Source organism: Antedon bifida, chromosome 7, assembly GCF_963402885.1.
Source record: "Antedon bifida chromosome 7, ecAntBifi1.1, whole genome shotgun sequence".
NCBI lineage: Eukaryota > Metazoa > Echinodermata > Crinoidea > Comatulida > Antedonidae > Antedon > Antedon bifida.
In genome coordinates, this window is record NC_136232.1 from 13,151,447 (window position 1) to 13,175,917 (window position 24,471).

Sequence of the window (24,471 nt, forward strand, 5' to 3'; positions counted from 1 at the left end):
TGTTATTGACATTTCAGACTACTCCACGTTTTTCATTCCGTGAGACCGTATCGTCTGATGTGACTCCAACTATTAAAAGGTTCAACCAACAGGTATGAAACACCTACATCATAAATAATTATTATGTTGAGTTCATAATGTATCATGCATTTTTAGGCCAATACTTTGTGGTCAAATTATTATCTGGACTGTGTATGGCTTTCCAAACAAAATATGCTGTAGGATCTACTATTGAGAATCGAATACGGTATGAACATTGTACAGTTAATTAACAGTATATGAATGCCTGCATCAGGCCTGTAAAGTTAAAGTGGTATAAACATTACAATATTGAACATATTTTATCGATATTTGTTACATTGTTAAAATATTGAATTTACACTAAAACTGAAAATTTGAATGAAATAAGAATGGGTTGCCCTTACGAATAAGAAAAAAAAGTTAATTTAATTAAAATTGAGTTATTTACTTATTGTTATTTAAATTTTATGTAATATAGTAGGCTATTAATTAGTATTCATACTCTACTAATACAGGCTATTTTTATACAGTTGTAGAAATTGTAGAGTAAGTAGGCTAATTTGACACAATCACGAGCTGGATTATTCGAACTGTCAATTGTCATTGGTCAACTCGCTTGCATTGTGTCTACGTACTCGGGTTTACTACTTAGTGGGAACCACAATTCAGAATAAAACTACAACATTATAACAGTTTTAAAGCATTTCTATTATATTTATTGTTACGGCAACTTTACGGAATCTTTAATTACATAGACTAGATGGTACGCTCACTTCGCTTGCAGATGGTTCTCGAATACACAGTAATTTCAGCTTAAAAAACGATTTCGATTTCAAATGTACGTACCCCAGGGGCGGATTGCAATAAAGGTCTTAGACTTAAGCCCAAGATCAAGATGGAACCCTTAGCAACGATGGTCTTAGATTTAAGACCATTGCAATAAGAAGTCTTAGCCTTAGAATTTCAGCGCCGTGGTCTTAGATTATAAGCCTCCTCCAGGCAGGCTTACGCTAACCGCGCGACGAGAGCGCTCCTAGGCTAGCTAGTAATATCATGGCGAAATTAACTTCTTTAAATACTGCTGTAAATTGATTTTATGATACTAGTGTAGAAAAGGGGTATTGAACTATAAGACATGTGCATTATTATTTTTATCTACCAATTGTTTCAATATATAAAATCTATATAGGCCCACACCTACCTGACGATCAGCGGTCCTCCACAACCGCACCAACAAGCTGTACGCATATTCACCATACGCGGCCTAGCGCTACACTATTTTGACCAAGAAAAGACTACATATAGTAGCATATTCAAAATTCAACTGCAATCAGCACCCTGGGAATTACTTCCGAAAGAGAAACTGTTCACAGAATGAGTCCAAATTTTTTATTTAGACTCATTTAAATAAACCAATTTTGTGTTTGTGACATTTGGGGTGTGGGATGGGGAAGAGGATGGATAAAAAGAGGAACAATTTTTAAATATATTTTTTATGCACTCGGTAACCATATATTTTTTCATTTCAACTGGCGATTTCAAATGTACGTACGGCGCAGGACTATAATACATGTCGTTTACAGGAACGAAAAAATGGACATGGTGATTTGTATGTAATCAACTAAGATTAGCACCCTGGGAATATTTCCAAAAGAAAAACTTGTCACAAAATGAGACAAACCCAATTTGCATTTTATTTATTTTATTTATTCGGTATATACAAAAACCACAACAATTCTAGAGGGCAAACGACAATGACAAATTAAATAAAAGATGATTATAAGAATTTAAAAAGTTTATAAAAATATACTGAGTTATTATAATTATCATTATTCGTTAAGATTAACAATTATTTATTTATATACAAATTCAAGCAAGCCATCTTTTGTTATTCTACATCTTTTGAGTACAGGCAAACATTAGAAAGATAATAAAAACATAATTTAAATTAAAAAAATTGAGTTTATAAAAATATAATGTTTATAATTATTATTAATTATAGCAAAAAAAATGTATATAGGCCTATACAATTTATATTAAAATTATAATTATATATATATATACAATTTTGATCATTAGTTATTAAAACATATTAAAAAGTCAAATAAAATCCGTAAAATATATGAATTGTCCATTATTTAGCTTATGATTTAAATTAGAATTATGAATTAAAATCAGTCCTTGGAAATATGTACATATGTAACGATACACCACTACGACGTTTATATCTTGTTGTAATTATTAATTAACACAAACGTTGAAAATCAACTGTCAGTAATAAAGTTTATTTGTATATGTGTTTATATATCATAACAGTACCCCACACTCACAGTAAGAAATTTGCGTCTCAAATGGCGACTAAAAGTGGTTAATAATTATGTATTTACAATATTGTCAGTATTGATATATACTAAAGGTTTTAAGTTTATCCCATGGGCCCATAAATTTACCTACTTGTGTTATACCAAATGATTATACTGTACTGGGAGCCTAATACTTGGAATGTTCACTTCATTGCAAAGCAATTCTTTCGTAAACATATTATTAAATCTATCAAAATAGTATTTTTTTAAAGAAAATCGGCTTGTCGTCAACATTATGATGCTGTACACGAGCTGTTTGACCGGTTTTCAGCTATTAAAAACAATTATCGTAGAAGGAGATAGGTAAATGCGAAGCATCCTCGTATTATTGTGTGTGGGCATTACAGTGTATATCACGATTGGAAAACACCCCTATTTGGGGCAAATCGTCGAACCTAAATTCGTTGTAATCGTCAATAACTAATTATCTAACTCAACTTAATTAGTAAACAGGGTTATGTTAGGTGGTTAAAATCAGTACCGAACGTATGAAATAACTTTGTATACCATCGGGTAAAAATTCGTGCGATTTACCGAATTTTGCCCTTAAGTAAATTTATAATATTTAAATACAGTATATAGATTGATTATCACCTGTTTGGACTACATTCAATTATAAAGATACCATGTGACACAGTACAGTTGATTTTTCATATCACAACATGTGACAAGACTACGCTAGGTAGGACGCAACGCAAGGACGTAACCGCAACGCAAGCGAGTGTGACCAATGACAAGCGACAGTTCGAATAATTCATCGCTTGTGATTGGTAAAATCTCTTATGTTGCGTTAGGCGTAAAACTGCGTATCGAGAGATCGCACTAACTAGTTACCAAACGATCCATTTTAGGTCTATGCGAAACAGAAGCTCCAGTTTTACGAGTATTTAGCAAATCAAACAAACAATGCTGTCAAGGTATGTAGGAAACATATTTTCTTTTAAAACTATATGGTTCTGACAATGCCACGAACTAATAGTTCTTTAAACAAAACCATGGATCAATTTGTTCTTGTACTAATTTCAATTTCTAATTATCTAGTTATTCGGTTAATTTTATTTTTTTACAGAAAAAACATGTTGGAATTATAAATTCGACAAACACAATGTATTATTTTAAACAGTCTGGACAATCTGTCAACGTCGGTGGCTACTTTAGTGTGATAATTGAAGCTAGAGATATCAACAACAGTCATTCCATAAAAGGAGGTGAATTTTGGTATGCAACTATAAGAAATAAGGTAGTAAATGTAGCAGGCAAGATAACTGATTTTGATAACGGTACTTATGAGGCTAAGTTTTTTGCTGCACAGTCAGGTGAATATGATATTGAAATTATATTGGTACATCCGTCTGAAACAACTCAGTTTATTGAAAATGTACTTTGGCCGATGGAAGATAGAATCGTTTGGGATGGTAAATTCACATCGAAGGACAAGAGACGACAAGAAATAAAGCTATGTACATTCAAAATGCAGTTTGAATACAATAATAAATGCGTTTATAATTTTTCACTGGCAATGGGCAAAACTGTATTTGTGTGTGATAAACCAAAGCAGAAAATGCTTACATGTGATTCGCTTACGTCACTTAGATCAAAGTCTACTCACATTGAACAAAAATTTTCTAATTTATTTGCTGAAAACGCCGCTCTCTTTCACAAGTAAGTTTATATGTATTATACTATTTTTAAGTAGATTTCATCAGACTTTTATCTAGGCCTACAATTTACCAAGCATTTGTTATTCTTTTTTACCACTTTTCATATCTACAATAAACACTATACGCTATAATCATCTAAAAAACGCTATTAATCATCTAAGACACTGTGAAACAGGTTAGTGAGTAGGTTTAGTTTTACGAATATCAAAAGCATTTAAATAATGGTAACCGATCAAAATCGTCCAGGCCAGAATGTCCTAAAACTTTTTAGTCATTATCATTCCGAGAACCATCGTCTACACTTCCTAGAGGGGGAGCGAGCGAAGCGAGCTCACCCTTTAGTACTTTACAATTTAAACAGTACTCGTTTGGCCAACAGAGTCCTGTTCCCACCGGTAAAAAGTGTGCAATTTCCCTAGAAAGTATGTGATATTTTAATGTAGGGTAGACATTTTCTGAATCGTACTGTACATCTAGGTCCACTGGATTATAAAAAAGAAGTTCTTAACATAATCTATAGATCCAGAGAACTATTGCATTAATAGTAGTTTTTTATTATTTTTCATTTATTCTCAGAATAGAAAAAAAAGCTACTCAATGAGAAAAAACTAATCGGGTCAATGCTTTGCACGCATAGTAACACTTGATCAGGTGGATGTAACCTTATTAATATTTTATGTTACAGTAAACCTACTTTCTCAAAAGGAATCTTACAAAATCAATATGTTCCACTTTGAACGGCTAGTAGTTGTATCTAATGTATAAATATTGTTTCTGTAGGTCTGTAACTTACGTTAAGATTTTGAATGGTCCTCTGAAAATAACAGTCAACAACACAGGTAAACTTTCTACTTTTTCTAATTCAAAATAGACTGTATGTAGGCCTAACTACATTTATTTTTGTGAAATGTACTTAGGCCTATATTGCACTAAATTATAGAGACGGAAATGGTGAATCTATGTACAAATGTATTCAATTTTGAGTAGTAAAATTCCAAATTCAGGAAATTCAACGAACTAGGGATAGTTTCTTTTAAAAGGAAACAACTACCATTCTACCACTGTGCTTTCATGGAACTTTACAAAAGGGTTTAATCCAATAATATACATTTTGCAGCAGAAAATCTTCGTTTCCGATGTAAAACTTAGCTTGCGCATTTAGGAAAAGAAGTGAATATCTTATCTTTTACAACAACAAATACGTATTTTAACAACGATCGTGCGGTGGCATGTGTATTAACTACAAAAAACCTCCAAATACGGAGTTTGTATCATTCTCTTCTGATTGGTAATACCGAACGAGAATCGGGTGATTTTAAAATTAGATGATATTTTTTATTAACAGAAACTTCTGATATCATGGCACACAGTCTGGTGATACCGGAATGCAAGGCGGATTTACCAGCTACACTGAGTGATGGTTTTTGGGTGAAAGACACTTGGACGTCTCTACGATGTAAGTCGAAGCAGTGGACAATGGCGGAAATAAAGCAGTGTGTGAAAGGAAAACAACTCTACTTCTTTGGAGATTCCACGACAAGACAATGGAATGCGGGTTTACTAGATCTTTTAGGTCTCAGTAAAAGCAAAAAGACAAAAGATCTTAACGCTAAGATAACGTATCATTCTAGTGACGTAGTAAATTTGACATTTACTTTCCATCCATATTCAATAGGAGGTCGTGCTTGCCCTTACCGCATTGGTAGATGGGAATATGAGATCTTGGATAACCTCGACTCTAGCACATGTAATTACATTATTATGATCAGTCCATGGGCCCATTATACACAGTGGGTAAAAGAACGGTATATAGAGAGACTTTACCTCTTGCGTCAAACAGTGCTGAGATTACGGAAGCGTTGTCCTAATACTATTATTGTTGTCAAAACCCCAAAACCTCGAAATCATGATACCCGCACTTCTCTTCTATATACCGGTGATAGATTAATTTACGATATACGTAGCTTGTTTCTTGATATCTTTAAAGATATTGGCATTCATATTATTGACGTATGGGATATGAATTTGGCGTACCCATCACCAAATACAATTCATATGCCGATGCCAGTTATTCATCAAGAGTTATATCTGTTTCTTTCTCATGTTTGTAAAGTATAATATGGTTTTAGGCTTGTTGCCTACTAGAAATTCCCCCCCCCCCCCAGAAACCCTCCACCCCCCACCGGACATTTACCCCAGGAATTTTTCCCATGGATATTTATCCCCGTTAAATTTTCCCGCGGACCGTAGCGCCCCCATCCCAGGACGTTTGCTCCCCCACATCTTTAGTACTGTTTCTATAAAACTCTTCATTTAAAGATGTATTGTCCCTTTGACTAATTCCAAAAAAATAAAAAATAACAGATTTCGAAAAAAGGTGGGTCATTTTGAAGTATCATAATAGTTATTAACTATCACCAAAAATTTGTCAAAAAAAAAAATCATTTAACTGAAATACAGACGTTTTTTTGTTAAAAAATAACTCTGACTTCCAGTCAAAGTTTTCGATCAAAACATACCCCATAATGAAACGCGCTTGTTTGGCTACTCTGTATGCATAATCATAAAACTTCCTCACGATCTGTGTGAAAATACCTTCTCAATCGTGACGAGTTGTAAACAATCCTAATTAGCATATGCATAATGCGTACTCGTGGTTTGAAATCTTTGTTTAATTTCGCTCGCGACGATTTTCCAGACGAAATGTAATCAAACTAATTTACCTGTTAATTACGTAAACTTGTTGCTTTTGGCTCGAATTTTCGACTTAAAGTGAATAACTTTAATATTACTTTGATATGGCCAATTTAAATTTAGAATATTTTTACCTTCATTTTTTTGTGTTTCAAGGGACAATACATCTTTAACACTACCATCGAATTGATCATGATTTTCTCAATAAATACTATATTTATAGTTTTTACCTATCTCTATTTTGTTTATGTATGTTAACCTTGATTTTGCATTTTATTTTGTTTTTGCTATTGTGTTTATTGTTAGCAATATAGGCCTAATAGCAAGATAATGAATGAACACCAAAGATACTTCTAATTTGTATAATTTAAACAACCAGTTCATGCCGTTTCTTCTTCATTGCTATTTTAAGAATTACTGTATAGTTATGAACAGGTCGTTATTCAAAAATAATAGATATAAAAGAAATATTTAATTGAAATCATTGTAAGTGCGCCTGATTGTATCGTCACACTTTGTAATAACCTGTCGCAATTTTCAAAATTTCAAAACAGTAATGTCTAATTACTAGAGGGTGCCCACAGATGGTTCTCGAATACAGCGTAAATTAAAAACGCGTACTATAATACATTATATTAAACACATGTAATCTTCATAATCCGTTTTTTCCACAACGGACTGTATCTCAGTTTCCCATTTTGTCATAAAAAATGTGTCCACATTTTTTATTTGGACTCATGTAAACAAATCCAATTTGTGTTTTGTATGTAACATTAGGGTTGAGGAAGAGGGTTGGTACAAAGAGGAAAAGCCAGTTATTGAGTCACCATATGTACATTAAATTCTTTATAATGATTTAGTTAATTAAAATTAAAAGTTTTTGAATTAAAAAAATCAGTGCCTTATTAAGCATTTTACGAAGTAGAGACGTTTTTTTGTGTATCAAGCTTTAAAAACATAGGCTGTTCCGCCTTAGTTGCTAATCCCCTCTGCTATTTCTTTACCTTTGGTTTGTTCCATTAGTGAGTGAATCATGAAATGTTTGTGGTAACCGGTTAAAAGGCAGCGCAAAATAACCGGTTAAAAACACCCATTCAATTCGGTGTTAGAACGCCATTTAACCGGTTATCGCTGGGAAACTGTTTTAGCTACAACACAAAATAACGGTTATTTGATTGACAGCTGCTGACCCCGAGTCAACTACACAACAGTAACGTTTGAATTAACCGCCAGGACCAATTGCATTTTGAGTAATTCTAACGATTTGTCAACGACCACCCATTGATTTAACCGTTTTTTTCGGAGCACAAATTGAGCAGAAACGCGGTCTTGTTATTTTTAATCCATTTCAAAATAAACAGTTAATTTATTCACACCGATTTTAACCGGTTATTTATATGCAGCAGAAACAGGCCAATTTGTAACGATGCACCACTACATACAACGTTTATATTTTTTGTAATTATTAATTAATACAAACGTTGAGAAGCAACTGTCAGTAATAAAGTTTATTTGTATATTGTGCGTTTATATATCTAACAGTAGGGCGCGCCAACTCTCAGTAATAAGTTTATTTGTACATTCATGTGTTGATATATCTAACAGTACCTACAGTAAAAAAATTGCAATTCAAATGGCAACCAACAATGGTTAATACGTATATATTTATGAGTATTGTCAAAGTATTGCAATAGGGCCTACTAACGGTTTCAGGTTTATTCACCAACGGGCCACAAATTTACCTACAGGTACTTGTGTTAAACCAAATAGTTAAATTGGAATGTTTCATTCATCGAAAATAAATACATTTGTATAAACGTATATTAAATCAAAATAGTATTTTTTTAAAGAAAATCTTCAACATTATGATGCTGTTACTCGAGCTGTTCAACCGGTTTTCAGCTATTAAAAACAATATCGTAGAAGTAGATAGTTAATGCGAAGCATCCTCGTATTATTGTGTGCGGGTATTAATCAAGATGGACATCCATTAGACAGTGTATACTACGATCGGAAAACACCCCTATTTGGGGCAAATCGTTGAACCTAAATTCGATTTAATTGTCAATAACTAATTATCTAACTACATTTAATTAGTAAACAGGGTCACATCATGTGGTTAAAATCAGTACCGAAAGTACGAACCTTTATATACCATCGAGTAGAAATTCTAGAAGTAACGCGCGATTTACCGAATTTTGCCCTTAAGTAAATTTATATATAGATTGAATGTTTGTAAACGACGGTGCTTTCAGGAAATAAAAGCAATTACTAATTTCAAAGGAAATTAATAGTATAGAGTACTTTTGATAAAAAGTTGTCATTAGATTTCTGATAATACATACAATGGACATAGGATTAGCTAGAGACCGTGATTAGTAAAGTCAGCTCATGCAAGGTCAACTTTACAACAACGATTGAATAGTGAGGGATCTCTGCCTAAAACATGAATATAACAAGAAGAATGATACGGTTCATATTGATAGTAAACAAACTTACTGGAATATAAACCGAGATCAAAATTGGGAACCATTTCAGCAAGCTATTAAAACTAAATTTGTAAATTGGAATCCTTCAAATTTAAATGCAGATGAAGCATGGTGTCAGTGGAAAGATAATATCATATCCACTGCTGAATGTTGCTTTGGTTACAGATCAAAATCTAAAAAACACAAACCATGGTTTGATAAAGAAATTGAAGGGTTAATTTTGGAAAGACGAAACGCCTGTCAAGCGCACCGCCATTATTCCAAGAACAAAGATAATAATAATTGACTTCGATAAAGATATGTGTAATACATTATGGAACCATTATCAGCTTAAAAGCAAAGAATGCAAATTAATAATAAATAAGAAAATTATGCTTAATCGAATAAATAAATGTACAAAACTTGCTGAAAAGGGTGGCGCCCAATGTAGTGATTTTTGGTCGATGTTAAAAGGTAAACAGAAAAACAACAAAGCAAACTCTATTATTATTCCTAACACACAGAATGTAACGTCTGATAGAGAAACGATGAAATCATCAATAGCCGAATATTATAAGAACCTAGGTAAAACCAATTTAATATCAAATGATGATCATTTATCCATGTATTTAGAAGAGGATGGTAATCCAGACTGTAACTGGGATAATGATAATAACCTAGATGAACTTAATCTCACTTTCGATGACGTTGCCAATGCAATCAAGCATTGCAAAAACAACAAAAGTCCTGGCTTAGATACGATAACAAATGAAATGTTAAAAAATGGAGGTCATGCTCTTACATATTCATTGTTTAATCTATTTAAGAGGTTATGTGAACTTAAAACTATCCCAAATGATTGGAACATGGGTACTATAATTCCGCTCTTTAAAAAAAGGTGATCCTAGAGATCTAAACAACTACAGGGGTATAACGCTTAACTCATGTGTTGCTAAAGTTTATAACCGTATCATCTCCCAAACAGTGTCAAACTTCATTGAAGAATTCAACCTCTTGAGCGAAGTTCAGGGTGGTTTTAGAGTAGAAAGAAGACGTGAAGATCACATCTTCACACTTAAGAGCATTATAAGTGCAAGACAATCAGAAGGGAAAAAAACATTTCTCGCTTTTTTGGATTTTAAGAAAGCATTTGACACTGTTTGGAGAGATAAACTTTTTTCAGCTGTTAAGAGAATAGGTATTAGGGGTAATATGCTAGAAATTATTAAGAATCTTTATATGAATGTAAAAGGTAAAGTTAGGTTTGGTGATACTGAAACTGACTTTTTTAACATTGAAGAAGGTGTAAAACAAGGGTGTTCACTATCCCCAATTTTATTTTCATCTTCATAAATGAACTTCAAACAATGATACGTACCAAAGACCTTGGAGTAAACATATTTGATGTTAGAATTGGAGCTCTCTTTTGGGCTGACGATGTAGTGTTAATCGGTGATGACGAAAGAGAATTGAACCTTCTTCTCCAAACAGCAAGTGAATTTTCCAGAAAGTGGAAGCTTGCTTTTAATTTTAACAAATCCAATGTCCTCATCACCGGACAACGGACAAACAAATATAAAAAGTGGAAATTAGGAAACCCCTACATTACGGAAACTAATTCTTATAAATATCTTGGGATCTACATCTCTAACGTTAATACCGATTCACAACATGTTGAGGAAGTCCTAATGAAAGGTAATAGGATAATTGCATACATAAAATCTATAATTTACAACCAAGATGATTTTAATAGAGTGTATTTTGGTGATTTGCTTTGGAGAGTGATTGGCTTGCCCACTATCAATTATGGATGCTCCGTTTGGTTAAGTGGAGGGAAATCTGAAAAAAAATAGAAAACCTTCAGTATCAAATGGCAAGGATAATTCTAAAAGCACCTAGAAATACAGCTAAAGAAGCTCTCTATGGTGACCTAGGATGGTACTCAGTTGCCACTATACATAACAACTTTAGAATAAAATATTTCCAACGGTTGAAGAACTTAGATGATGATAGGTGGCCACGTCTACTCTTCCAAAGCAATCATGCAAAATCAAAATAACCTGAAATGAAAGTGGCTAAGCCATATTCGATGCCTAATTTCAAAATACAATTTGTGTAATTATTTTAATATAGATCCATCAGTTGACCTTTCGTTAAATTTTATGCCAGTAAATTGTAATAATGATGATCGAGAATGGTTCGAAAGAGCCCAAAAGAAATCAACATTGAACAATTATTTAATGTATAAAGATAAACCATCATTCGAAAAATACTTGGATGACAAAATTGACTTTAAAGGAGTAAATTTAAAATTTAAAGCTAGATCTAACTGTTTGGATCTTGAAGGAAGAAAGATTGGTTGGCACGAGAATTTCAATGGTAGTTGTAAATTATGTATTAATGGGTCAATTGAAAATATTAAACATTTCCTTTTAGAATGTCCTGGATTAAATAATATTAGGTATAAGGTGTTTGATGAAATTAAAAATTCTTTATATGAAAACAATCTACAAGAGTACTGGGACATATTTACAAATTGTTCTGCTGACCTAAAACTTCACTATTTACTTGATGATTTATTTTCTGAGAATGCCACACTTGGTTCAATTTTTGACAAGGTTTGTAAGATATATTTAAAAGACTCTTGGAAAAAACGAACTGAAATTTTAAATAACCCTGCAAATAATGTTTAAATTGGTTTTTTTTAACTGTATATTAATTGCTTTTAATTTGTACCAACTTTATTATTATGTAAGTATAGTAGTTGAGCTACTTATTCAGTGAGACTAGATCTCTTATTCGTCATGTTATTTTGCTTTTTCTTTTTAATTTTGCTTTGGATGCACCGTTAGGTATTGTCTAACGTGTGCCACTGTTACACAAGTAATTCCATTAAATTGTATTGTATTGTATTGTATTGTACAATGGAAATAGGGTTAGCTAGAGACCGTGAATAGTAAAGTCAGGCAACTCAACTCATGCTAGGTCAACTTTACAATAACAGTTGAATGGTGAAGGATTTCTTTTATAAAACTATTCTATAATTCAATAACTTTTCTGTTAAATGGGTACAATTCTTTTTGTTACTTGATCATAAAGCTACAACATTGTAAAGTGTTTGAAGTGTGATTTTGGATTGTAAAAGGATGGACATAGGGTTAGCTTGAGACCGTGATAAGCAATTATAGATATACTGTAGCAATATATATATATATAAATATAAATTTATATAATTATAAATAAATTTATATATATATATATAAATTAATTAATTAAATTTCAGTATATCACCGGGCGGTTTAGAATTAATGTTCTTTGCCTGATTTGTTATATATATATATATATATATATATATATATATGCAAAAACAGAAATTTGTATAGCGAATAAACATCAAAAGTGGGGAAAAGTGGGGCATTTTACCTCTAATTTGGATCCAAGATGGGGGTAAATGTTAAAATATAGTTTAGAACCTTCCTGGTACAATTGTGGTCATTTTGATACTTCATATGTATGGCTAAGTGCAGTAACAAAAACGTGTATAACGAACAAACAAACGTACTCGCTCTCTCACGGTGATTGTTTTAAAATAAATTCTTCACAGTATAAATTTCAATTCATTTCATTTCATTTATTTTGTCTCATAAAAATACAATATAAAAAAACATGGACAAAGAACAAGAAAACATCACACAAAACCAGGCAGAGACAGGATTCCTAAATTGCGAACTTAATCACTATCTTCAACTTCAGCTTCATATGAGAGGGCAAAAATAGGTATGTAAATGGACAGGTGTCATATTGGCTAATGATTAAAATATCTAATTTTGATACTACTGAATTACCTATACCAAAAACTTCTTTCTCCTCTCCTCATCCCAGATGCAATCAACAAACCTTATCTCCTCCCCACAACAGTTCAAATGTAGTAAATGTTCCCAGTACAATTCCAATTATGTTGTACAGTACTTTTCCCCAAACGCCAGTGTCCCCCCTTCCCCCTCCCAACACACTCCTACTTGGAAGACGTTTCAAGTAAAATTTTGTTAAGCCATTACTCCCAATCATAACCCCTCAGTGGCAGTTTAATATAGTTTAAAACATTCCCGGTACATTTTCGTCCGTATTGATAGGCCTACGACCGCATCCCAAACTCCCACCCCCTTGCCAGAGATAATTAAAATAATTCTAATAATTTCCTACTACAATTCTGTTCAATTTGATAGTCTACTACCCTTATCCCAAGCAAAAATCCTCACCATCCCCTCAACCCCAACTCCCCCTCCTAAACCCTCGGAATTTTTTTAATGTAGTTTAAAACCTTCCCGGTACAATTTCAGTCATTTTAATACAGAAATTTGTATAACGAACAAACATCAAAAGTGGGGCATTTTGACCCCATTTTGGCCCCTAACTTGGATCCAAGATGGCGGTACAATTGCGGTCATTTTGATACCCAATATGTATAGATACGTGCAGTAACAAACAAACGTACACACACTCTCACTTATACATACTGGATTCTTAGAAGTTGATTAAAATTAAAGCTTTGTTTTGAGTTGTTTTACAACAGTGCGGACTGTGTGTATATACTTTTATGTCACAAAGGGAGTTCCTAAATTTATTATAAACCGCTCGGATACATAGGCCTACGCAATTGAAGTCCGTGACAGTATAACAAACTGCAAAATGCATATTCGTCATCTTTGCATTGTACTTTTTGTCCTGTATTTAATTTTGGGGTGTAAATTGTTGCAATGTTATGGTAACTTTAGTTTAATAATAATTATTCGTTTTATAAGCTTTAATATTGTATTTACCGATTTTCGTACAAATTTCATTATGTTCTTGCTCAGATAATTATCTTTTCATCTATGTTTCATTTGTATGTGGAAAAGGGGTGAGTTCTGTAATTGCATTTACTGTATGCCACACTGTACATAGTATATACAGCAGCACGGTAGTGTATACAGGTATACTGTATGACACAAAATAAACACCATTCAGCACACTATTAACATATTTGCTTCAGGCCGTATAATCAATTTTATGTTGTTATATTCTAAATTGTGTGCATGTTGTCACATTTGAAAACTATAGTCTAGTATAGCGCCCTCTCTAGAGTGGTAGGTATAGGACCCTAGCATATTTCAAGGTATTGTTGCGGCGGCAAAATTTGCATATTGCTTGCCCGGTGTGGCAAAGCGTTGTCTAACGTGGTTTGCGAAATGTTAGGCACTCAATCTCTCGACATCATTGCGTTGAGTCATTAATTCCCACCGCCAATTGTGCGGGACATCTAGGAGTGATTAGAGCTTATTTATCGTGGGGTGCAGTGTGCATTGGTTGCACCTAACTGTATAAGCCTGGCCTTTTATAACAAGGCCAACAGCCATTAAGTCGCGTGCTACAATGCATAGTGATACTGGACCGACAGACAGACAGACAGACAGACAGACAGACCGACCGACATAGTGAACTATAGAGTCGCGTCCACGCGACTAAAAATTGGTAGAACCATGATGCTCATATTATTGTAGTTCAGTTATAAACCGACGGACTGGGGTGAGCGCAGTATCGCGGATTAAAACTCCCGACAAGGCTCCCAGCTGAACGTGCATGGAATTCGTCGTCTCCTATGATAGTCAAGCAGCCTTTTGTAGTGGACATTTGTCGCCTACGTTCAAGTCCCTGAGGTTACACTTAACAATCTGTAAATTGTACAACCGGAGGAAGTCTGAAAGCCACAGCCATTTTAACCACGTTAACCACTGGAAGAAGAGACAGCTAGCGTGTGGAACTGTAGCTGACGCTTGGACATTCGAAAAGATAACTTGGTGTTGTAAATCCACAGTGTCAGAATAATAAGCAGTAGTATATTTCTATATTATTTGAATTGCATTGGGTAATAACAGTTGATTATTGACATTTAAGTCACATAAGTACCACACTGGAGCTAGTATTTACTCTGTAAGCCCTGAGTGGCAATTATTGTAAAGTTGTTGAGAAGGATAATATCATTGCAGACACCCTGGTAATTGGAGACAGGTTACGTCGTAATTATATTAATCCAGATTTATAACAAAAAGAACCATACTGCAAGAGTCCTGGTAATTGGAGACAGGTCATACTTAAGTAAATTTATTATCCATAAGGTTAAATTATTGCCCTCAATTGTGGTCACTCACTTGTTTGAGGCCCATGGTTTTTGTGTTTGTATCGTTTTGTGTTTGTTCGTGTTTAATAAGAAATTATCATAGAAGAATAAATTGATTTTGCATTCGGTACATGTTGTATGAGACTCCTTTTGTTGCATACCTAAGACAGAAGCTAGACCTTCGGTCCAAACTGTTCATTCGTGATTTTCATGGTGACACATGTTGCATTTGCGCAGATAACCAACTTGTTCCAAATTATGAATTCATCTTTAAAATCAGTTCCATGAGATGCGATTCATCTTTAACAAGGACAGCTATTAAGTCGCGTGCTACAATGCATAGTGATACCGGACCGACAGACAGACAGACCGACCGACAGACAGACAGACAGACTGACCAACCGACCGACATAGTGAACTATAGAGTCGCGTCCACGCGACTAAAAATTGACAAAGGCTATACACCTTCAAAGAAAAATATGGACATGCGTAATCAGCGACAGAAGATGTTCGCCTCTTTTGCCACTCTATGGCACAATCAAGCTTGTCTTTTCTTCTTTTCCTTTTGTTGCGTAACCACCACTTTTATTCACATTAATATCATCACAGTTATGTCATCACGATAAAATCTTCATATTATTACATATATTATTACATTATTTATTATATATATTATTATATATATATGCTGGTCATACGAAACAGATTTGTAGCGATTAAAACAATGTAGTAACCCAGTTTTCTGCTGTTATTTTATTTATATATATATTTATATTTATATAAACACATCAGGCAAAGAACATTAATTCTAAACCGCCCGGTGATATACTGAAATTTAATTAATTAATTTGAAACGATAAAGATGAGGAAATCGCCTCAAAATCGCCTCAAAATCGCCCCAACCGAGACTCGAACTCGGACCGTCTGCTTGATATGCAGTTGTCCTAACCATTAGACCACTGGGGCTTTCATGGTATTGTTCAAACTCGATTGGATATATATATATATATATATATAAATCCAAAGGCAAATTACTGAAAAAATGACAATGCTGTGGTTATCAGTGGCTGGATCTCAATGGAGATACAAAAAAAAGCGAAAAGCTAAATTAAAACGATAAGTAAAACAGCCAGAAAAGTTAGCAGAGCTTTCGGGCAACACTAGCCCTTCATCAGTGCAAGTGAAGGAATTTGGATAACGTCATAGTATAAGAGCTGTTGTTTATAATTATAATTTGATGAACGTCATCAGTGGTAGGCCTAAAACATTTTTAAATGTTGTAAATTCACTTTATATTCCATATGGCATCATTTGTTTTAATAATCTTCTTATATGTTTCCATACTACACTTCAAAAGAAGTTTAAAAAGCAAAACAAAAGATAACACAAAGACGATATGCCTAATGCATCGTTAACCTTTTTGTTTCCAAGCATCGTTATAACATTAACTAGAATATCTGCTGTTCCTAGTAGCAAATGCTTATTGATATACTATTGTGGTGTAAACTTATGAAGATACTGAACACTTTCTTCCAAAATTCTTAATAAATGTACAACTGAAAAATACATTTTCATTTTCAATTTCTCCACATTTATCACACGTTTGTGTTTCTTTCCTTTCCACTGATAAAGCAGTTTGTTGAAAGGCAGTATGCTATATGTAACATCTAAAAAGTGAATGGTGCTAGTTTCTTATATTTCATTTTACATACTTTCCATAACCATGATGTTTTCCAATTTATGTTGTTGTTACTGAAGTACTCTTCCCATTTTAATTTCATATTTGTTTAACTAACTCATTAGATTCATCCAGAAATATCTGTACCCTTAAAGTGGAGCTACACTCAGACTTTCTCAGCTTATATTATGTTTAAGTATGTTTAATTGAAAGTGATTACATACAAAAAACAGGGAAGATATGGCAATATTTTCCAAAAACTAATTTCTAAAAAATCGGTCAGAAAATAGTGTTTTTTACTACATTACACTTTTTCAGTAACTTAGGGGTTATTAGTTTACAATACGTCGCAAAACGCGTTACACTTAGCGACTGACGCGTTTTAGTCGCCGGTGAACGCGTTGGTGAAATGTCTCCCTTTGGTAAATTATGTGTTGGAAAATGGCGAATCAATTTTATACCAGGGAGTTGTAAAATAATTTTTACAACTCCCTGTTTATACAGACAATTAATACGATTTGTTTAGGCCCAAGTAATATTTGCAATAAAAATGTCAGCATAATTTACATGTAACATCATGATTTGCACTGTACAACAACAGCATAATAATCTTAATCAAATTGCTTATTAATTTTAAGCTAGGCCTAGCTAAATCGTCTGCTCAGCCTAGCTAGCTAGGCTTGAATTCATGTCTAGGTAGGACTGTAGTCATGGGTTCGAAAATGCTTGGTCGTTTCGTTCGTGGGTTTTCTCGCACATTAAGAATTGTGAAACACAAAATTCTCTACAAAACAAGACTGGTATTGCTCAGAATAGTAAAGAATAGTAACGGATGTGGAAGCTTATGTCTGACTGAAAAGCAACTATTCAGGCACCCTATCATGGCCCATGGGTAGGCCGAGATTGGGTGCCAGAACACACTTCACTGCTGTAAGGCTATCAGGCAGCCAACTAGAGGCCAAGCAGCATCGTTACATACCTAGACTCTAGTAGGCCTAGGCCTAGCTTTATTGAATATATAGCCACGTCTTTCTCAAATCTCGTTAAATTTGACATTTTAGTAATAATCTCATAATCACTTATTACACTGTGAAACATGATAGGGTCACATCCAGAATGTTTTAATATACTTTTCGCCCGTCAAAAATAACATCGCGACAATAACAGATCGCCAGCTGCAGTGTGAAAAATGTTGTGAGAAATGTCACGTGATCATACTCCCTAGCAAAGTAAAAAACCCAATTGGACCCAACGGGGGAAAGTGTCTATTTACGCGAAATTGCGCAATGTATACGCAATAACAATACCAGAAATAAAAAGATCTGGAAAAATTACATATAAAAACATTTTATTTTTTTTTTTAGTGAAGAAATTAATTTTTTAGGAATATTCAAATATACCCCCCTTTTGCATGTAAAAGAATAGGAAATTACAAGGTATCCCCCCAAAACGCAAAAAGGCGTGATTTTCAAGAAAATCATACTCATTGAAAAAAATTTCAAAAAAATATGAAGTATGAGGGATGATATTTTTAAAGAATAGTTGAAATGTATGAAAAATAGTAATTATAATTTATGTAAGGTTTTATCCTATTTCTATAAAACAGTGGAATATTATCTAAATTAACATCAATAATACTACAGTATAACATGACATATTATGTAAGACATTAACATCACATATTGTTTGGATATTTTTGGAATGATTTTCCATTTAGCACCATCACCATTCATAATCACCATCACCATCCAACCAGCCACACATTTAGTGCGCCGCATCAAATCAGGCATTTTAATGGCTCCCATCTCATTATCACCAATTAGCGTTTTTCTTCTTTTTTTTTGTTATTCCCGATAAAATTATAAGGTTAGATTAAGGTTAACCTGTGTATATACATATTTTGTCAAGTAGACATAATGTTCATATTTATTTATACTAAAATCGCAAAGCCCGATTACAAGAACAATCTGCAGGCAGCTGAATCATTATCTAAAGGAAACGAATCAATGAATGAAATGCTGATGGAAACGCATGTCAGGCGCTTTAAACAAAAAACAAAACGGAAGTAATAATAGACACACAGATTTGAATTCCACTGGCAATATCTGTAGCATGAGCCTAAACAAAATTCCACTACCTGAACCGTCACTCTTCAGTGGTGACCCGTCCAGATCATTTAAGAGCCTTATTGAAGATAAAAACATTCCATTATTTGACATAATTCATTATCTAAAGAATACCTATGTGGGTGGCCCAGCTGAGGCATTTAGAAACAAACTTGACAAGTGGCCTAAGATTGACGCAAGGAATGCCAGTGAGCTACAAAAACTTGACATCTTGAAGCAGTTTAGTACTGCAATGGATGAAATACCTTCACTGGGAGTCACACCAGAGAAATAAACAGATTGCTTGAAAAACTGCCTAGCTGGATCTCCAATAGATGGAAAAGGTCAGCCGTTAATGCAAAGAAAATTGTGGACAGTATCTTGGTCTGAAAGACCTCTCCACAGTTATGACTATATTGCATGCGATCCTGCATTTTGTAAAACTAAGTGTTCTGAAGAACAACAAAAGAATAATGAGGGCGCTATTGTATAGTGTGTAAAAGGCCGTTTTACCATGCCATAGAAAAAAAGAAAGGAAAAACAAATACCGACAGCGTGGTTGGTAAGACGTGTGCACATTTCCCAGTAATTAAACCCGATAGGGAAACAACGAAAGTTAGGTTAGTGTTCGACGCCGCGGCGCGTTATGGAGGAAGATGTTCGAATGATATGATCTATCCAGGGCCTGAATTGCAGAACGATTTATTCGATGTGTTATTAAGATTTAGAAAGGAAAAGGTAGCGATTATTTGCGATATTGCAGAAATGTATCTCCAGATTGGAGTGCAACCAGAAAATAGGAAAATGCTTAGGTTTTTGTGGCGAGATTTAGACACAGAGCGGATGCCATAAATTTATGAGTTCAATCGACTAGTGTTTGGTCTTAATGTTGCGCCATTCTTAGCTCAATTTGTAACTCAGAAACATTCACGAAAAAATTCTAAAGAGTATCCCCTAGCAGCACGGACTGTTTTAGACTCTACCTACATGGATTACCATGACCTCGGTTAAAAATGAGCAAGAGGCAGTAGAGTTATATAGAGAGCTGAACGAATTATGGGGAAGCGCGGGTATGAGTGCTAGAAAATGGGTTTCAAATTCAAAAGCGGTACTGGTAAAAATACCAGAAGTAGATAGCGCTAAAGAAATCAAATTAAGTGGGAACGAGTTACCTTCTGCAAAAACCTTAGGTTTAATATGGAAAGCCAAGGAAGATACATTTAAGTTTCAAAGAGGTTCTGGTCCTTCTAATGTCTGTAAGTTAACCAAGAGGTTAGCTTTGAGTAGAATCGCTTCTATATTTGATCCACTAGGGATTTTGGCTCCTGTAGTAGTCGCAGGCAAGATAATTATGCAGGAGATTTGGGCAAATGGATTAGACTGGGATGAAGAGTTGTCCCCTGATGTAGGTCAGAAATTAGAACGATGGATAGCAAATTTGGGCGAATTAAAAGATATAGAAATAGAAACTAGTCAATGGAGATATATACCCACTAAATTAAACCCTGCGGATATGGCTTCGCGAGGATGTACTGTTATAGAGTTGCAGCAGAATGAACTTTGGTGGCGAGGTCCTGAATTCTTGAGTGTTTCTGAGTATTAAGAAATGCCGATATAACGGATGAAGAGTTACATTCTGCATTTGTAGGAGCAGAGGGTATATTAAACTCACGTCCATTAACAATCTGCCTCAGTAAAGGATGTAATTCCATTAACTCCAAACCATTTTTACATGGTCAAATGGGAGGTAATCTAGCTCCAGAGAGCATACTAGACTCAACCGTTGTTAATCCTAGGAAACGATGGAGACGTGTCCAAGAATTAATGCGAAACTTTTGGAATAGGTGGTTAAGGGAGTGGTTACCAGCATTGAACCAACGAAAAACGTGGAGGGAACCCAAGAGGGATCTTAGGGTTGATGAAGTGGTATTAGTAGTTCAGAAAGGTACGTTACGTGGTCAATTGCCATTGGGTAGAATAAAACAGTTTGAAACTTATGTACAACGGGTAAGTGAATATTTCACAGCAAATGGAATCACATAAGCTACTAAGAAACGGGCGGTATTCAACTCGCTAGTTGGGTCGTTGACATTTCGCTTGGTCGAGTCGATCGTAGCGCCGAAAAAGCCTAGTGAGGAATCTTTTAAAAATATTATAACAGCTCAGAAAGCCCACTATCAACCTACTAAATCTAAGATATTGGCACGATTTGATTTTAACTCTAGAATTAGACGAACTGATGAAACTATAACGTCCTATTTAACCTCGCTTAGGTCGCTGGCTAAATTGTGTGACTTTGCCAATACTTTGAATGACATGCTGAGAGACAGGTTAGTGTGTGGCGTAAACCATACGACCATACAGAAAGCTATGCTATAGCTAAAGGTGACACTTTAACTTTAGACTCTGCTGTTGAAATGGCTCAGGTAATGGAAGCAGCAGAAAAGAATACTGAACGTTTAACTAAGCATTCAACAAGCAATCTTCACCGACGAATGCTTCACCGAGTACCATATCTATGGAACGCCTCCTCTGCCTTCAGTTCACATGTATCATGCAGTACACACCAATTGTCATGCAGTACACACCAATGGTCATGCAGTACACACCAATCGTCATGCAGTACACACCAAACATCATGCAGTACACACCAATCGTCATGCAGTACACACCAAACATCATGCAGTACCCACCAATCGTCATGCAGTACACACCAATCGTCATGCAGTACACACCAATGGTCATGCAGTACACACCAATCGTCATGCAGTACACACCAATCGTCATATGCAGTACACACCAATCGTCATGCAGTACACACCAATCGTCATGCAGTCAAATATTGCGTAGTTTGTTCGTATTGCGTCTAATAAACGTCACGTGATATACGATTTTGTCGATAGGTGCGGTATAAATTACGCAGTATTTGACTGCATGACGATTGGTGTGTACTGCATGACGATTGGTGTGTACTGCATGACCATTGGTGTGTATTGCATGACCATTGGTGTGTACTGCATGACGATTGGTGTGTACTGCATGACGATTGGTGTGTACTGAATGATGTTTGGTGTGTACTGCATGACGATTGGTGTGTACTGCATGATGTTTGGTGTGTACTGCATGACGATTGGTGTGTACTGCATGACCATTGGTGTGTACTGCATGACCATTGGTGTGTACTGCATGACAAATGTGAACTGGTGATATCGTCTATGGTGGCAATACACAAAAAAGGAACTGATGAAATCCGCTTGTGTATAGACCCACGTGACCTGAATAAAGCTATCAAATGCCCTCATCATCCAATGCGCACAGTAGAACAAATAGCTGCTGAACTTGAAGGTGCTATGTTTTCAGAGTACTTGATGCAAAGTCATCATTTTGGCAGATCCCTCTTGATGATTACTCTTCGAAACTAACAACATTCAACACGATCATTTGTCGATACAGGTTTCTCAGGATGCCGTATGGCATAAGTTCGGGATCTGAAGTATTTCAGATAACAATTTAAGACCTTTTTATAAACCTTCCACGTTTCATTGCCGTAGACGACATCCTTGTCTATGGGAAGACTCAGCTTGAACATGATGCTAATCTTAAAAAAATACTAGACAGAGCGCGGAGCATTAACTTAAAACTTAACCCTGCCAAATGTCGATTTCGAGTAAACGAAGTCACATACCTTGGTAAAGTATTTTTAGGCAGTGGCATGAAGCCAGACCCAAAGAAAGTAGCAGCAAGAATTGACATGCCTGAACCAGAAGACATTACAGCCTTGCAGCGATTTCTAGGTATGGTTAATTACCTTGAAAAATACATACCTGATCTTAGCGACCTCGCCACCCCTCTCAGACAGCTGACACAAAAAGACATAGCATAGCATAGAAGATATATCAATGCCTTTGCCACAATCAAAACAAAGATTGCAGAATCACCAACCCTTAAATACTTTGATGTTACTAAACCCATTACTTTGACATGCGATGCTTCAAAATTTCGTCTTGGGTGTGCCTGCTTACAAGACAAAGATCCAATTGCTTATGCATGGACAATGACAAGCGCCGAACAGCGCTATAGCCAAATCGAGAAAGAACTTCTGGCCATAGTTTGTGCATGTAACAAGTTTAAAGACTATATCTATGGGAAGCAAATAACTGTTGAAACAGATCATAAACCCCTGAGCACTATAATGAGGAAGCCTATATATGCTGTCCCAGCTCGTCTTCAAAGAATGCGCTTACAATTACAGAAATATGATATTAACCTTTTATATAAGCGTGGAGCAGAATTATATGTAGCAGATAATCTCTCTCTCTCTCTCTCTCTCGAGCACCACTTATCACATCCGGGCAAAGTAATGATGAAGCAGAGTATTACGAAGTTATGTCTGTCCTACAAATATCAGAGCCCAGACAACAAGAATTAGCAACTGCTACACAAAACGATACTACACTGCAGCGACTCAAAATGACGATTCAACAAGGTTGGCCTACAAAAGCCCAATGTGTTCCTCAGGAAATTCGAACATTTTTTCCAAACCGCGATGAACTTTCCATTCAAGATAATGGTGTAATATTACAAATCTTGCACGAAGCAGACGCAACAAAACGTCGTGGAAGAGACAGTTTTTTGGTCCAAAATGAGCTCTGATATAGATCAATATGTTCAGTCATGTTCAGTATGCAATTGCATGAAACCACACTTACAGAAGGAACCGCTACAAAGCTATCCAACTCCAGAAACACCCTTTCAAACCATCGGTGTTGACTTATTTGTTTGGAACGACTTAAACTATTTAGCGATTGGAGACTCCTACTCCACATGGTTTGATTTCTGTTCCCTACCTAACATAATAGCACATGCGGTGATCCTTAAATTAAAGAGCAGATTCGCAACTCATGGTGTACCCATGAACACAATCACTGATAATGCCAGACAGTTTGACTGCGCAGAATTTTCGTGCTTTCGCCACTGAATGGAACTTTCATTATATCACAAATATTGTAAATATCCTTTAAATCACCACACGCTCTGGAAGAATATCACGGCCTAATCCTACTGTAGATACATCCAGAAATGAACTTTACCATGTTAAGTTAACTAGAGAAAGGAAGAGTTATTATTGTTATTGTTAATCATATAAGTTTTATGGTCTAGTTGAGACCTTGCATAGTTTAATGCCTGTTTTATGTAGAATAGTTGTGTTTGTTTTAAATTTTTTATGATGTTGCTCATAGTGTTAAAATTAAACTTTATACCAATATGTTAACTACTTTTAAAAGGGAAGATGTTGATGATCATCTTAATATGTCTGCTGCCAT

General features: G+C 34.9%; 1 protein-coding gene across 1 annotated transcript; it reads left to right on the forward strand.

Annotated features, from left to right (window-relative positions):
• The first annotated feature begins 3,489 nt into the window (after positions 1-3,489).
• On the forward strand, positions 3,490-6,163 carry LOC144848924 (NXPE family member 4-like). Its single transcript, XM_078705874.1, has 3 exons — positions 3,490-4,046; positions 4,826-4,884; positions 5,391-6,163. Exons 1-3 carry the CDS (start codon positions 3,490-3,492, stop codon positions 6,161-6,163), a joined length of 1,389 nt encoding a protein of 462 aa, XP_078562000.1.
• The last annotated feature ends 18,308 nt before the right edge of the window (positions 6,164-24,471 follow it).

Bases quoted from the DNA above. Each gene is read 5' to 3' on its own strand.
- LOC144848924 (XM_078705874.1), top strand. From the start codon at position 3,490: ATGTATTATTTTAAACAGTCTGGACAATCTGTCAACGTCGGTGGCTAC. The intron at 4,047-4,825 runs GTAAGTTTATAT...TTGTTTCTGTAG, and splicing joins AACGCCGCTCTCTTTCACAA to GTCTGTAACTTACGTTAAGA. The intron at 4,885-5,390 runs GTAAACTTTCTA...TTTTATTAACAG, and splicing joins AATAACAGTCAACAACACAG to AAACTTCTGATATCATGGCA.